A 17621-nucleotide genomic window follows, 5' to 3' on the forward strand; every position below is an offset into this window, starting at 1 on the left:
GAGGTGCATCCACTTCAACCAACCTAGCTGATAATAATTTCTTGAAAACTGAAGGCTAATTCTTGGGGATTTTCTAAACCCTCATGACAATTCATATCACTTTGCAGCCTATATGAGCTGGAGGTTAGTGCCAAATGACTACTTAGAAGATATAAAGAACGTCGAAGAAATATAAATGGGCCAGGGCTGAAATTTAATTAGACACTGCATATGTTAATAATAAATTCAATTCATTTCACCTTCTACCTATACTAGAGGAGAAAAGAAGCTCGGGCAAAATGATAATTCATTTTAATGCCTCAGTTGGGAGCCCCTTTTTCCTGAAGAGTGATTTATGCAGTAATTTACTGACTGTGTCTTCATAAGATTGCTCCAAACCAGCCCCTTGAAATAATAATAAGTTCTGGGCGTGTGGAGTGAGAGATATAACAAATGACTGTTTATTAATTTTCATTTAATGAGCTGCTTATTCTCATGGTAGTATTTTTTGACTTCTCATCTCAAGATAAGCATGTTATAAATACTCCAGATCACACCATTTTGCAAAAATCATAACAGAAATTACCTCCTATTGCCTGCCATGTTTGAAGGTCAGTCAGGTTTTGTGCACTTCTGGTGTGTATTTCTCCGTTACCTCAGATCACCTTAAAATTTTTGTAGGCAAATAATTCCAAATTGGTTAAATATGAAAACAGAAGTCATTAAATCAACAGCCAGGTTTCTAGCAGGGTAAGAAACACAGTCACGGCAAATGGAAAAGCAAGTAAACTGGTCCCTTTTTAAAGGACAAAAGGCACAAAGATCATCTCTCACAGATTTCCTGTTTTCTCAAGTGCTGTTTTTCTTTAACAAAGACGCAACAATGTCTTATATCACTAGTAATACTTAAGAATCTTGAGGGTTAAACACACACACACACACACACACACACACACACACACACACACACACACACGGGGGTGGGAGGGAGGCTGAGAGAGAGGGAGGGAGAGAGTGTATACGATGCACACAAATGCACTCAAACATGTATGTCAGTGCCATAGTGTATATGGAGGTCAGAGGTCAACTTGGGGACCTTGGTTTTCTGTTCCCAGCATGCAGGTGCTGAGGATCAGACTCACTACTTTGGCATCCCTTATCTTAATGATAGTCACCTTGTCAGTCCCCTTAAGGGGTTATGCTTCCAAAAAGCTTAACATCATAGTAATTAATTATATATGAGCATAGCAAAAGAAGCAAGAATAAAAAATTAATAAGAATAAAATAAAAAAACAAGGGAGAAGTCGCTTAGAGTCCTACGTGTCTCTCAGGTGGTTGACCACAGTTTGAATAGTCCTGCAATACACAGGTCAAGACCCTCTTTCCGTCTTTTCCACAGCTGGAAGGATGCTCAGAAAGCGTTAAGTAATTCAGATGGAAGTGTTACTTACATGAGAACCGGAAAGGCCTTGCTCCTAACCCACATTGCCTTACGCCTTCTCCATGGAAAAGACCATACTGCATCTCGCCCATGAACTTGTCCAGCTCCTTCCCTGACGCGTTGACAAGCAGAGCCCCTGTTTTGCAGAGGATAGTGGCTTTAACCCACAGTGGGGTCCCCACTGCAGTCACCACACCAAGAGCACAGAGAAAGCTCAGTACGCCAGCCATGCAAAAGATGATCTTCTTCTGCTGGCTTGGCATGGTGAGAAAAGGCTTCGGTGACGACAAAGCTTAAAACAAAGACCTTTGTGAGCATCAAGAAGAGACTGCCACGCCGGCTGCATTTAACACAGCAGCTGAAAAAGTCTCCTTCCTTACAGTGGCTCCACCAGGCAGAAGGCCGGCCCATGAAACATCCTTCCTCACCCAAGCTGGGCTTTGGCCCTCTTCTGCGAATTTCCTTAAACAGAAATCTTTGAATTAAGAGTTTGTAAAATGGAGCTCCCTCAAGCTGCCTTCACTATGTCCGCTCCGTCACTTACTGAGAAAGGTCTAGGGTAACAGATGGAGTCCTCTGTGTAACTTGAGAGAAGCCATCCCTCCCTAGCCTGTTGTCTGATTGGGTGAGCTGAAGCCTTCAGAAACAAGTCTGGCTCCTATGCTAAGTTTGTAGCATGTGAGACATTCACGTATTGATGAGATTTTATTTGGGTTTTGTTTTCTCTCAGCAGTGGGAGAATGAGACGTTGGCACAGGTGATAATAATTACTTGATTTCTAAAGTGCTTCATTTTAGTTAGATGAGCCACGGAGCCGCATTGCATCAGAGTAGAAATGAAGATCCCAGAGCTACACAGGCCTGTCCTCTGCACCCCAATTCTCTCACGCCCACATTTTCTATCGAATCTACTTAGAATTTGATTCAAATTATTTTCGAGGCAAAGAAACACAGAGACACAGTTGCAAATATGTATGTTTATAAACACTTTCATTTGAAAGCATTTGGCTTTATCAGTATAGGAAAACAAAGGAGCACGGTCATGGGAGCACGGTCATGGGAGCACGGTTGTGGAGCAAGAAGCAGCTGAACCTGTAAAGGTAAGCAGAGTACTGACTGATGCACTCAGACAACGTGGCCAGTCACACCCACCACTAAAGGGCAGCTCTCCTGGGAAAACAGCCATTTGAGAGACCAGAGACAAAGACCAGAACAATATTATGTAACAAGTTGTATTTGGTTTAGAAATTAAGTCCTGAAAACTCAAGCATGGAATTCAGTGTCTGCCTGTTAACTCTGGGTGTCCAGTGAGGATCCTCAATGAGAAAAACAAATCTAAAACGCCCCTTTCTGTCTGTCTCTGTCTGTTCTGTCTGTCTGCCTGTGTGTTCTGCTTCTCTTTCTCTGTCCCTTTTTCTGTGTCTCTGTCTGGTCTGGTCTGTCTGTCTGTCTCCCTTCTGTGTTCCATCTTCTGTCTGTCTGCCTGTCTATCTCTCTGTGTTCTATCTGCCTCTCTCTCTCTCTCTCTCTCTCTCTCTCTCTCTCTCTCTCTCTCTCTCTTTCTCTCTCTCTCCCCCTGAGTATCTTCATCTCATGCTGGGCTCTGACTTTCTGTACAAGCTTGATTCTCGTTCTTTGTTCAGCCTTTCATCTGTTATTAACTCTTACAAGTAATATAGCAAACGTGCTGTAACGGCTGCCACCACTGCTGACTACGACGATGACGAGGAGGATGATCGCGTTCCACCATACAGACAGAGACACCTAGGCCGGAGCGATCAAACACCACATTGAACTTACTGGCAGACCTGCAGAGAGGGACGTGCTTCGGCTGGGCTAAGTACCAGGGCAGAGCTGTCCCTTCCCATTTGTATAACTCAGGTCACTCGGGAATGCAGAGATCAGCAAACAAAGCTGCCTGCGTGACCCAGACCACATGGGTGTGCTAATCTATTCTCCTGACCCATCTGTAAGATTATAGCTTTAAGGAAACTCATAGCTGATTAACTTTACTGTGCAAAATTTGAAGGGAACTTCGGGCTCCCGGTCCTGAGGTTTCTAGCACAGATGTGTGCTTTTGGAACTTGCTGGCCCTTGACAAGTTGTCTAGCCTTGAGGACAACTAAATGTAGACTGGTTAAGGCGTACCAACACTTTTGACCAGATAGGGCGACATCCAGCACAGCTACAGAAAGACTAGCATATAAAATCCACACAGGCAAGGACAATGAGGTTTCAAAATATGTGTTAAGGCCTTTTGTTATATGTAATTTGACACTTAACAAAGAGCTCCTCAGATAGTTGGGGCCACCAATGAATTCTTACAGGATTCAGGGTGTCTGTCATCATAGCAAAGCAGGGGGAACCTGGTGATCCTGGTTAGCACTTACCTGGGGATATGTGCTTCGTTTATCCTCAAAACATTAGTTTGCAGGTATCTAGATATAATCCATCTTATTCAATCAACACATTTGATAACTGGGAAAAATACAAAATAAACAAAATCCAAAAACCAGAACATCTTTAAAGCCTGGGGTAAGAAATTGCATCATAATCAGTTATATTAACCCCTCCTCAGAAAGAATGCTGGAAAAGAATGGTTAGCATAGGGCAGCAGTTTCATTAGCCAAAGACCTGCCAAAGGTGTCCAAGGAAATGGAGACAGGCCTAGCCCTCTCCTCCGTGACCCCTGTCAGGTGCTGGATAATGAGTGATATAATTTTCAGTGACCAGAGAACTAGTCACTAGCCACCATGCTAGACTCTGACCAAAGATAGAGAAAGCACTTGGAGTGTTTATCCCGTTAGGATTGCCTCTGTCTACAACGAAGAGATTCCTGTGTGTAGAAACATAGAAAACAAACACAGCACAGTGAGTTACTTCCTCATCCCAAACTGATATCCTTCCTGCATATTAAAATTTTCTCTTTTTAATAAAACAATGGCAGCAAATATTTTTGTCTTTACTGAACAACTTGAGATTACTTACCTAAAGTCACACCCTTTGTTCTACTCAAGGGCTGCTCAGTTTGCTCATTGGAGCCATTTTGCAGAGGTATCTGCACCTCATCTAAGGATCAGACGGGTTTGATTTCAGGGTGGCCTTGGCACTGACTCACCTGAGGATCACAGTGTGCAGCCAAGGTTGAATGCTGCTGCCTTCCTTCACTCACTACTGAACTCCCCTGACTTTTCCTCAGGCTCTCAGTGCTGGACAGGCAGAAGACTGTCCTTAACCTGGTTGCTAGGGAAAAATAGTCTCCTGATAAATTAATAAACAGGCACAGAGATCTATAGTTCCAGCCTTCCCACATTCCTTCAGCACCATGTACATGGGCTCCTCTGTCCCCATGAGTAGGATGGAGATGTGTCTGCGCGCACGGGTACTATCTGCAGATCAGTAGTCCTGGCCATGGAAGGCAGCTCCCCTTGGGGACTCACGCCCACCTCACCTCTTCCCTGTGCCGGTTCCTTTCATTTGTTAATGTCAGCCACCCACAAACTGCACAGTAGTGTGTGATCCGCCTCTGAGGATGATATAATGGAGCCTGGCAGTCATTATGCTGACAGCCTTCTTTTGAAATCTCATCTTAAATGGCTTGAATGACAGTGATGACACCGTTTCCTTTGCAGTCTCTCTGAGACTTTGAGTCATTACTGTCAGCAAGTTTTCACTAAGGATCCTACTGAAACCTGCACTTCTTTTCATTTTAACATTTGGTGACATTAAGAAAATGGAACCAGGCCTCAGCCTCTCCCCCATGACCCCTTTCAGGTGCTGGATAATGATATCATTTTACATCAACTAGAGAGGAAAGAACACAATAGTAGGCCATTTTGGCTTCTAGTACAAGCATCCCAGCCTCTTCTTTTGCTAATTCAGCTGCACAGAGAGGAGAGAAAAGAGCCAGGAAAGGAGGACTAAAGTCTCTCCATGTTTGCTTTCCATCCCTCAATCCCATGCAGACTATAAAACACAGGGTAGCGTGGGTTGAAGCAGGACAAATTTCGGGTTCCTCACTAGATTGATACTTTTCTTCGCCATTTATTTTGTAGATTTATGAACATGGTGGCCTGGCCCACACTGGTGGTGCTCACATAATCTCTAAGCAGAAAACTGTGTTCTCTCTGAACACTTGCATGAAATAGCAACAAAGAGTTACACGAAAGCATGGCACTAGAGGGTCTCTTTCCCAGGCTCATGCTCACCATTCCCTGTTTCTGCTCTGAGAAGTGCTCTACAGATGTTTAGTTCCCAGGACTAAAATGTGTCCTCTTGCTTCTCTCCATTGTTTCTTTTCTGTCCTAAGCAGTTATCTATGAAAGTATACATGTCACACCACCTAGATACTCTGCATGAGGGTCCTTCCAATTATCAGTTTGTTGGCTAATGCAAAGCTCTGCATTATCTGAGTTTTCATTGGTAGTATTGGTTTTTATTTTCTACCATCGGGCTCACACTGGTCCAGGACTTCTCTAAGAGAAATTCAACAAGGGTCTGAGAAGCTTGCCATTCTAAGACAAGAGGCTTTTGTAAATCTGTCTTATTTTTCTTATCTCTAAAGCAAACTCTGGCAAGTTTGATTGACACTCCTTGACTAATTCAAGTTGTGGGTGATCTTCAAGTCCCATTATAATTCTCTAATGACTGTAAGAAGGAAAAACACTTCATAGAAAGAACTGATTGATTTATTAGAGGGAAAATTACCACATGTGCTAGACCTTGATTGCAGCTAATATTTGTAGAGCTAATTGCCTGAACGAGAGGACTGAAAGGATGGAGGGAAGGGAAGAGAAGAGAGCAAAGGTCTTCTGGAATACTGATGAATCCACAGGCTGGGTGGGAACACTCAAAGTAGGGCTTGTCAGGGCTGCTGGTGTGGGACATTTAGAGAAAGAAGAAGAGACAAAACATGCCTGCCAATGTACCTAACATGCCTGCCACAAAACAAGCAGCAGGGTTGGGGAAGGATCTCATGGCAACATTGTACTCGTCTTGATTTCTTGTTGGTATGTTATACCAAGGCTATGTTGGCATTTGTCTTAGTTAGGGTTTTACTGCTGTGCACAGACACTGTGACCAAGGCAACTCTCACAAGGACAACAATTGATTGGGGCTGGATTACAGGTTCAGAGGTTCAGTCCAGTGTCATCCAAGCAGGCAGGGTACAGGCAGAACTGAGAGTTCCACATCTTCATCTGAAGGCTGCTATAGACTGACTTCCAGGCAGCTAGGGTGAGGGTCACCCACAGTGACATGCCTACTCCAACAAGGCCATACCTCTTAATAGGGCCATTCCCTGGGCCAAGCATATGCAAACCATCTCAGCATTTAAAACCAGAACCCAAGATTGGAAATGTACCTCTCAGCATGAATACACTTGTTTAGGGAGATCAAGGCCCTAAATTACATCTCCAGCTCTGCAAACAAATAAAGTCCTTAACCCAGCAGGTCTGGGAAAGTGTTTGAGTGAGATATTACATCAAGGTAGAAACAGGTACCTAATCTAAAGAACCACTGTAGTTCGAGATGCTTCTTTCAATCATAGTTAACTAGCTTTCTTGTACAGGGAAATTGGTAATAATCTTCTGCCTTAGTTGGGGTTTTGCTATAAAAAGACACCATGACCAAAGCAACTCTTATGAGAGAATGCACTTAATTGGAGCTGACTTGCAGGTTCAGAGGTTTGGCCCATTCTCATCATGGTGACTTGAAGGCAGACGTGGTGTTGGTGAAGTAGCTGAGAGTTCTATATTTGGATCTATGGGGAAAGCCACTGGGCTGGCTTGGGTTTTTAAAACTTCAAAACCCATCCCCAGTGACACACTCCTTACAACAAGGCCACACCTGCTAATTCTTCTCAGATATTGCCACTCCCTAATGACTCATGATACACGAGCCTATGGAGACCATTATTATTCAAACCTTAGTACTTCCTCTATGATAAAACCTGTAGTAGATATGCCAAAGTCTCTCAGAGTTTGATTCTGTCATTGCTAACTGTTAGATACTGATAATTTTCTAAATAACTTTCTACGGAAGTAGCAACACTAGTAACACTCTAATGCTTGTGGAGCCTGAGGTGGGTCAGCTCTATTCATAAGTTCTGTCAGCTCCTTTCTTCTCAGGTTCACCAGAGAAATTACTGGATTTTCCTCTTCGTCACTGAGAAGATATTCCAAAATATGCTAGTTTGATCTTCAGTCCTATCACATGCATTCCTAAAATATTCTCTTGGTGAGGAATCATGCAACTACATGGGTTTACATCTTGTCAAATCTCCAGAAACAAGGAACGTTGACTTGTGGGACACAACTGCCAAGAGAGATCTTTAGAGTAATTCACAACTATGTGTTTTGTCAGTGACTTAGATAAAAACAAAGGCAATATTTCATATAAAATGTAACTGTGTAGAAAACAAAAGCCCTTAATAGAGTACTATCTGTAGAAACAGCTAAAATTAATAGAAGACCAAAGGAGGAGTTGAGATCATCTTAATAGTCCATAAGACAGACTACGGCAGCAAGATGCAATTAAATTTTAAAATGTAATCACAGAAATATTCATATGCCTGGCTGTCATATGAAGATAGTTAACAACAAGGCTGTCAGGACCCAGCAGTCGAAAATGACTTTGCAAGTGCTGCTACAGAGTAAGACCCACTTTTGACGTGTCCGCATAGCCCTTGACTCTTGAAGAATGCCTTCAATGCCCACCAACAGGAACTCTGTGGCAGCTACACAGGAATTATGGAATCTGCATAATTAGCCTGCCTTGATTAGGAATAGCTGTCTGGACCAAACATATCATATCTCTTGAAAAGCTGGAAATGTCATTCAGAGACAAGAGTCAAAGTATCAGAAAGCAGTTTGCAGAGAGACAGGACACAGTCTTCCCCAAGACAAAGCTTTGTATTGTCCTAGACATGCCCCAGCCACCTGCTTATCTTCCTAATAGCTGCCACCATTCTCCTCCTTGATGGCCCAAGGTAGCTCTCTGTTTTCAAAGTGTATATGGTCTAGAAATTTGGTGGTTTGCTTGCTTTACTTTTTTCTTTTAATTAAAAAAATGTTTTCATTAATACATTCTGATTACACTTTTTCCTCCACTCCTCCCAGATATTTCCTTCCACCCAATTCCACCCCCACCTTTTAGAAATGAACAGAAAAAACAACCAACCAACCAAACAAACAAATAAAACCCAAGAAATTCACACACACAAATCCCTACAAAACCACAAAATCAGAAAACTTAACATCTATGTTTGAACGTGTCTTGATCGTGATGCAGGTGAACCTGGCTGTAAATGCTCAGCCTGGGAGGGCTGGGCTTCAGTGGCCTGGTGCCACGTGTACTGGCATCAGCATTCCTCAGCAGCAGCCTCTGTGTCCATCTCTGCTCCTAGTGTCGTGGGAGACTCCAAACTTGCTGACCTTCCTTGTTCAGCTTCTCCTTCTCAGGAATCTGTGCTAGTCTTCTCTGTAGTTACCACCCCCTAGGTGTTCACAATCCTACCCTGCAGTCTAATCCTGAAGAACAAGACTCCTTGCCTGCTGAAGTCCTCAGCACTGATTTCGTGAACAGCTACAAAGCTTAGGGAGGATTTAACTATACATCCTAGAGCACAGCTAGGCAGCTCTCTTATGATACAAGAGCAGCTACATATTGGTCCTGATAGCAAGTTATGACAAGGACAGATCATTCTCTATTTAGATACCATGACTTGGGGCTTCAATTTCTCTCCTGACCTCTAGGCTCCTTTGTCCTTTACCCTGGAGTATGGTGCAAACCTGTAGCAGCGTTGCCTTTCCTGTCAGGATCCCAGGGTAAATGCAAATTAAAAAAAGCACATGCAAAGATGGGAGAACATACACGAGTTCATCTTTCAAGCTTCTTCCTTCTACCATATTTAAACTCTTGCTCTCTCTTTTTTCTTAGTTTAAGAAGCAGGAACAATATTTTGCCCACCCATGATAAGTGGTCATAGTATGTATTTTTGTGCCTTAGAAAAACATTACTATCATTTTAGATGATTAAAACATGAGCTAATCAGTAGGGCAGTAAAATGTCAAAACTAAACATTTAAACCCTGTGGCCGAGTACAGCAAGATGACGTTTCTATATGGCATGCCCATTGCCAGGAGATTCACATTTAAATTTTTATGAATCTTTTTCTCCAGGTTGGCTTATGGCTTAAGTACCTGTTTAACTTATTTAATACCCTCGGTTTGCTCCTCAGCATTGAAAAAAAAAATCTTCCTGTGTACATTCTCATTTGAAAAAACTTAAGGAGAGATTGAAGCCACGTTACCCAGGGTCCCGGATGTCTCGTTCCAAAGTCACTTCCAGGTGAGTAGCAGTCGGAAGACGTAGCGAACATCTCAAGCCGTTCTCAAGCCTGGTTTCTTACAGACCAACAGCCCAAACGTCATTGTTCTGGCTAGATGTCTGCTCTCAGCTACTGGTCTGGCTGGCTGTGTGGCTGGTAGTGCTTGCAAGTTAAAAGGGCTGTCCAAGCCAAGGGAGTGGCTGGGAACTTTGGAAATTTTAGGCTGGAATTTTGGCTTGCCTTTAATCTGTTGTTGAAAGAGAACCATGCTCAGAACTCTAAAAACAAAATCAATATACTACATCTAATACTTAGGGCTAGATTCTTGCACTAGGCAAACCTCCCCTCCTCATTATCTCTCCTTCTACTGATCCCAGCAGGAAACTTTGGGTCTTTAAGTACTGAACTGCTGGGCTGAATTTCAGAGTCATAAAACAATACTAAACTTTATAAATTTTTACCTCAACTCAGAAGAGTATACAAGATTTTGCTTTTTTTAAATCAATGTAGCATATTCTAGTAACCAATTTGCATGGATTGAATTAGCTTGCATTCCAGCAATAGACACCAGTAGGCCATTATGCAGAGTGTTTTTAACATGCTGCTGCTGAATTTGTTTTGCTAAAATTTTGTTAACAATTCTTATACTAGCTGGGCATAGTGGCACATGACTTTAATAGTGGCACTTGGGAGGCAGAGACAGGAGGCTCTCTGTGAGTCTGATGCCAGCTTCGTCCATGATATACATAGTGAGGCTTTGTTTCAGGAAAACAAAACTGTTCTTATATGAATATTTATAAGGCATATCAATCAGCCTGCCTGCTTGCATTCCTTCTGCTTTCTGTCTTCTTCCCCACTTTCCTCCTTCTCCCATTCCTTCTTGAGGCTTGGGATTGAATCCAGGAACTTGCACAAGCTAAGCAGACACCTCTCTACTAAGATTAATTCCCACCCTCAGTTCTTTGAAGCAGGGTCTCACCATATGACTCAGTCTGACCACAGGTCCTCCTGCATCTGTCTCCCAACCACTGGAATTATAGACATGTAACAGCATGCTCTGGTAGTTTTCTTTTCTTGTGGTGTTTTGTGAGTTTGACATGGGGTAATGGTTTCATAGAATAAGTTAGGAAGTAAGTTTTTGGTTATTCTTGAAAGATTTAAGAAGGACTTGTCTAATTTCTTCTTTAAATATTTTGTCAAATTTGCTGTATTGATTTTCTTTCACGGATTGTTTTTTTTTTTTTTTTTATTACTTAGTCGATCCCATTTCTATTATAGATCTGTTCAAGTTATCAATATCTTTGAAATTCAGTCTTCACAAGATTTGTGTTCTCAAGGACCGGTCCATTTCATCTAAGTAATCCAGTTTTTTGGCCTCCAATCAAATCTTTTCTTATGTTATAAGTTTTATTTCTGTAAAATTGACATGAAAATACACCTTTTCAATACAGGTGTGGTAGCTACTAAGGAGACTGAAGCAGGAGGGTTTCCTGAGTCCAAAAGTTCTAGATCATCCTGAACAACATAGTGAGACTTCCTGGTTTCAAAACAAAATATCTGGTTTTAGTCATTTAAATAATCTTTTTGTTCTTAATCTATGTCTTCCCCACACCAAAGTAACAGTCTGGTCAAGCAGCCCTTGAATATATATAAACCTTAACACTGAAAATGAGAATGGTCATATGTTTAAAATGGGAAGACAGGTTGGATAGAGTTTTCTGGAGGAACAGAACTGACTAAGTTAATACCTGTGAAAAGGGACTTCAGGTTATTCAGTTGGCTTAAGTAGCATGGCTTTGGTAGTTCAGTTATGTCTTTACAAGGAAGAGGCTAAGAATACGGAGCTTCTCAATCCACAGAACTGGGTGCTTTAGCTCTTCCACCCTCACAATGACTTTTAAAGAGATGCTGGTCTTCAATCTACCTGGAAGGTCCAAGAAGCTGGGTTCTGATGGCAGTGAAGGATCACAGTAACACTGGTCACAGCCGTGCACTGGCTGGTCTGGCTGGTTTCATGTCAACTCGACACAAGCTGGAGTTATCTCCGAGAAAGGAGCCTCAGCTGAGGACATGACTCCATTTGATCCAGCTATAAGGCATTTTCTCAACTAGTGATCAAGGTGGGAGGGCCCAGCCCATTGACGGTGGTGCCATCTCTGGGCTGGTAGACCTGGGTTCTATGAGAAAGCAGGCTGAGCAAGCCAGGGGACCAAGCCAGTAAGCGACATCCCTCCATGGCCTCTGCATCAGCTCCTGCTTCCTGACCTGCTTGAGTTCCAGTCCTGACTTCCTTTGGTGATGAACAGAGATATGGAAGTATAAGCTGAATAAACCCTTTTCTCCACAGCTTGCTTCTTAGTCATGATGTTTTGTGCAGGAATAGAAACCCTGAGTAAGACAAATTGGTACGAGCATAATGGGATATTCCTGTGACAAAACTTTGAGCTAGAAGAGCCATTGGCATATTGAGATCTCTGTGGGATGTTCTGTTGAAGCTTGGAAGATAATGTTGAGAACAGTGCAGAAGATGGAGAGCTGGCTTGTGATATTTCAGAGGAATGATTAAAGACTTTTATCAGGGTTGTTCCTGTTTTGATTGTGAAGATTCTGTGGTTTTGGTTAGCTGGAGCTTAAGAATCAGCTGTGATTAACAAGATACCAGAACTACTAAAGTAAAACCTTTGCATTACTGAAACAATTGATGCTGGTCAGCTGGAGCTAAGAAATTAGTGCTGATGAAGAAGAGACCAGCATCGTTGAAGTGAAATCTCCTGGAAAGTGTTTTCTGAGAGCACATAGAGGCTGTGTTCCAGAGCTAGCCAATGTACCTCGTGCTGTGGCTGGACTTGGTAATGTGTAAAAGTCACCCAGGTGGTACTGGTTTTGAAGGCAGGAAGGGGTCATGGAGAGCAGCTGAGGCTTGGCACTGTGAGAGGCCATGGAAGGCCTTTGGTGAAGGTCCATTCTCAGTGGCAATTAGTGCCCCAGGACTGACAGTAGTGTTTTGGAGGTGCCAGTGCCATGAGATGATCACCAAGAACAGCAGCGGCAGTGGGGAACAGGCAGCTGGAGTCTAGAAGACAAGGTTTGTGCTACAAAGGGCAGAGCTGGAGAGGTGATCCAAGCCCTTGGAGGAGCCCAGAAGTTTGAGTGGATTCCAGACATTGGGTGGTTAGAGTCTGATTTTGCTTTTGATTGTGACTGTGCCCTGACATTTTCCCCTCTTGAAGGAAGAAGTGGAGCCCACAGTTAAGAGACTTTGAATTGTAAAAAGACTTTGATTTTTAAAAGAGACCGGATATTTTAAAGAGATTGAAACTTTAATATGTAAGAATTTGTAAAGACCGTGGGACTCTTAAGGTTATTTAGATCTTGGGGATGAATAGGTAAGTGTCGAGGCTTAATAGTGTTGTGTTTGTATGTCAAGTTGACAAGGGGTCAATTGTACTGGCTGTTTTTGTGTCAACTTGACACAAGCTGGAGTTATCACAGAGAAAAGAGCTTCAGTTGAGGAAATGCCTCCATGAGATCCAGCTGTAAGGCATTTTCTCAACTAGTGATGAAGGGGGGAGGGCCCAGCCCATTGTGGCTGATAGACCTGGGTTCTATAAAATAGCAAGCTGAGCAAGCCAGGGGAAGCAAGACAGTGAGAAACATCCCTCCATGGCCTCTGCATCAGCTCCGGCTTCCTAACCTGCTTAGGTTCCAGTCCTAACTTCCTTTGGTAATGAACAGCAATAAGGAAGTGTAAACTGAATAAACCCTTTCCTCCCCACCTTTTTTCTTGGTCATGATGTTTGTGCAGGAATAGAAACCTTGACTAAGACAAATAGCTGCAGGGCAGAGGAACAATGGGATGGAAAAGCAAAACAGGCAAGGAGCAAAAGCTTTGCCCTCAGACCCTCTTAGGCGCTGCCACGCACATTAAGGTGGTTTGTCCCACTTGAATTCACCTAATCAAGAAAACTCCCTCAAAATGTGCCAAGGGGCTTATGTCTTAGTTGCTTCCAGAGCCCATCAGACTGGCAACTCATAGGAATGATCCGCATAAAGACACATCATAGGATTGTAAAGATGAAAAATTTGAAATAGTGCCGTCATATAAGGAATGTTTAATAATGTTAGTTATTCTTTATATAGTAGTTTCTATTCAAGGTCTAATTGCTTTCTGAACTATGAAAATGCCTCTCAGAAATGTTGTAATATTAAAGATGTTTTAAGACAACCACAGGCCCAACAATTAGCACTTGCTACATATTAAGTAATTTATTTTCTACTCCATTTAAAAATTATTAAATGTATGTCTTAAACTTTTTACATTTTCCCCCAAAGTCCGCCCAGCTCTGTCATGATGTTCTATGTCATTTGATATATGGTTTTTCTGTGATTATGCTTGAGAAATATTTAGTTTTCAGGAACTATTTTATTGTATTTTAATTAATGGTAGAAGCTCCCAACTAATAAATTCTCTGTAGTAATATTAATAAATTATTGTGAGCATTGTTATTTATTATAATTCCATATAAGAGCAGGTCCTTTTCTTTTGAGATTGAAATGGTGTTTGTGTATGTGGGAGTGTGTGATATGGGTATATGTGTACATACAGGTTCATGGTAGGGAGGGTCCCATTCAACCAGGAATTCACATGCAATTTAAATTGTTTCTTTATGTCTCTGTAACATTCCCTTATTTTTAATTTATAGAAGTAATATTATTCAGGCCACAAGAGAGTACATTTTCTGTAACTAATTCCCCAACTACAAGTTGATACACATAAAAACACAGGCTGTTTGGCGTTTCCAGGGCATTGAATACCAAAGAGAATGTATTTTATTTTTAACTCTGGGGTATGAATGTACCTATATTCTTGGAGAGTTGCCAGTGAAAAGATTTATCAATTTAATTACTTGTACCTTACCCTTGAGCATTGTGTAGCAATGTGTTGGTCTTGGGAAACAACACCAAGCACGTGGTGAACTGCAAACATCCACTCTCTAAAGAGCAAGCACTCTGTGGTATCTTCACAGGGGAAGAGCCTTAGGACTTGAAAAAGCAACTGAATTTAGTGTGAGTATGGCGAAAGTGTCTGGAGAGATCTGTCAGAGCTTCGGCAGTGACTGTGAGTGCTGGGTAGGGGTGGAGTGGCATTTTAGTTTCATCTGATGTGGCTGTTATGATCACTATTGCTGCTGCTGCTGTGTTTGGAGACATGGTCTCCAGCATCTCAACTGGTCTTGATCCAAGAATGTCCTTAAACTACCGATCACCTCCCTTCACCTCCTGAGTGCTGGGATAACAGGCAAGCACCACCAAATCTGGAATGCAGTGCTAGCAATTGATACAGGGTTTTGCATGTGCTACACTAGAATTCTACCCACTGGACAAGCTCCATCCCCAGTTTGTTTGGTTGTTTGTCAGTTGCTTTACTGTTTTGGCCTGAGACAGTTTCTCACACATATTCCAAGTCAGTCTAGTCAGTAAGTGTCCAACCGCAACTGCCGAACATTACAGGTGTGAGCTGCCACATCTGTCTAGCAGGAGGTTTACTGCTCACCTGCTCTTCTCCCAGCTCAGGCAGCAGAGAGGCAGATCTGCCTTTTCCTCCTCATTCACAAATGCTGCCTTCTTAGGCTCCTTTCTAAACATCAACCCTTCATGTCCGTGCTCCTCTGGTCTCCTCTGCCACCCCCTCAGTGCCACCCCCCAGTGTCACACAGGCCCCCTGCCACCTCCAGGCTCTTCAGTTCTCAGGTCACTTCTATGGTGTCCCCTGCCTTGTGTGCTCATCATCCTTGCCATAGCATCTCCCTGAAGATTCATGTCCTACACCGACTGCCTTTGACAGTTTCTTTTCAGTGAAGTCTTCCTCCTACACCCAAAAGAACTAGCTTAAGTGGCTGATTGGATTAGAACATTGCTCTTGGTATTTCCTCCCAACACCACTGTTTCTTTGAAAGCAAAGAACTTGTGTGTCCTCACATGTTTACCTTTAAATTTTTGACATTTTCAGTATTTCCCATAAAAAGTAGAAAGTTCCCAGGATCCAGTGGTGGATGAGATGAGCTGAAATGCCCAACAAAGGGGAAGGAGAACCTGTAGCAACCATATTTGGAGGTTAGGCAAGGCCCCCAGTTGGGGATGGGGCCACCCACTCATCTCCACATTTTTAACCCAGAGTTGCTCCTGTCTAAAGTAAATACAGGGACAAAGTGTGGAGCAGAGACTGAAGGAAAGGCCATCCAGGGACTGCCCCACCTGGGCATCCATCCCATATACAGTCACCAAACCCAGACAATATTGCTGATGCTAAGAAGTACATGCTGACAGGAGCCTGATGTAGTGGTCTCCTGAGAGGCTCTTCCAGAGCATGACAAATACAGAGTCAGATGCTGTCAATCAACCATTGGACTGAGCACAGGGACCCCAGGAGAAGAGTTACAGAAAGGACTGAAGGAGCTGACGGGGGTTGGAACCCCATAGGAAAAACAACACTGCCAGAGCAGTGAGGTGAGCGTGGGTGGGAGGGAGGGAGCGCCCTTATAGAAGCAGGGGGAGGGGAGATAGGATAGGGGCTTTGTGAAGGGGAAACCAGGAAAGGATGTTTTATATATTTACATTTGAAATGTAAATATATAAAATGTCCAGTAAAAAATATGAAGATAAAAAAGGAAAGAGAAAAGGAGGGAGGGAAAGACTGCAGACTGTTAAAAAGACTTAAAGTCTAGTTTTATTTCTGAGCTGACAGCTGGCTCTACTATGATTACATTTATGTGCACATGTATACGTATTCCCGTGTACGCACTGTATAAGGGTGTGTGTGTGTGTGTGTGTGTGTGTGTGTGTGTGTGTGTACATGTGAGCATTTGCTTGAGGAAGTCTGAGCTTACCATCAAATGTCATTCTCAGTGGCATTATTCTTTCACTTCTGAGACAGAGTCTCTCACTAAAGCTCCTGTCTCTACCTCCCAGGGCTGGGATTTCAGATGTATGCAGTCACACCTGGCTTTCTACATGGGAATCTGCTAATGCTTAAATGGCAAGTTATTTCCCAACTGAGCTGTCCCCTTAACCCCCTTCATCTTGTTTTCATGGCACACTGGGCTCATTAATTGACTTCCAAACACTATGATACTAAAATAATGATTTCAATAGGTACCTGGTCATTACTCTTGGGGATGTAGAAAGACTCCGAAAGGCCAGATGTACTAAAGAACTTCTGATGGATTTGAGAGCTTCTGTTTTCTTTAGCTTGGTCACTGTGCTTGCTACCTTGATCGAATTGTTTAACTTCTCTGAGCTTCAAGTTCCTCAGCTTTAACATAAAAGGCTTCATAATATAGCTACTTTGTAGAGTACCAATGATGATTTGATTAAAGAGTGTGGGTAAAGTACTCAGAAAAATACCTGTGATATGAAACCTATATCAATGTTTGCTTAATACCGGCATAATGGTTTTTCCTTCCTATTTCTAGATTGGCTTTTCTACATAGGAGTGGAATAAGATGGGAAGCTGAAATCCCACTAAAATCAGGGACTAGACAACACTAACCACCCTCCCCCTAACTATTAAACATAGTACTGGAAATCCTGACCAGAGTAATTAGAGAGCAAAAGGAAATCAAAAGAATAAAAATCAGAAAGGAAAAAGTAAAAATGTCACTATTTGCAGAAAAAATGATAGTATACTTAAGTGACCCCAAAAATTCCACCAGAGAACTTTTACAGCTGATAAACAGCAAAGTGGCTGGATATAAAATTAACTCAAACAAAGCAGTAACCTTTCTCTACTCAAAAGACAAACATGCTGAGAAAGAAATTAGGAAAAAGATACTCTTCACAATAGTCACAAAAGATATAAAATACCTGGGTGTGA

At 42.4% G+C, this 17621-nt stretch overlaps 1 protein-coding gene across 3 annotated transcripts in view; it reads right to left on the reverse strand.

The window, feature by feature from the left end:
* The window catches only part of CLRN1 (clarin 1), a gene marked incomplete at both ends in the record, with an annotated part of 33967 nt that extends 32284 nt beyond the window's left edge, over positions 1-1683 (reverse strand). For all 3 annotated transcript variants that reach the window (XM_080929506.1, XM_080929505.1, XM_080929504.1), the window contains one exon: positions 1431-1683. In XM_080929506.1, the coding sequence (XP_080785632.1) occupies positions 1431-1683 (253 nt within the window). The remainder of the gene's footprint in view (positions 1-1430) is intronic.
* Positions 1684-17621: the final 15938 nt, after the last annotated feature.

The sequence above is a fragment of the Micromys minutus genome (genome assembly GCF_963924665.1).
Source record: "Micromys minutus genome assembly, chromosome: 15".
Taxonomy (NCBI): domain Eukaryota; kingdom Metazoa; phylum Chordata; class Mammalia; order Rodentia; family Muridae; genus Micromys; species Micromys minutus.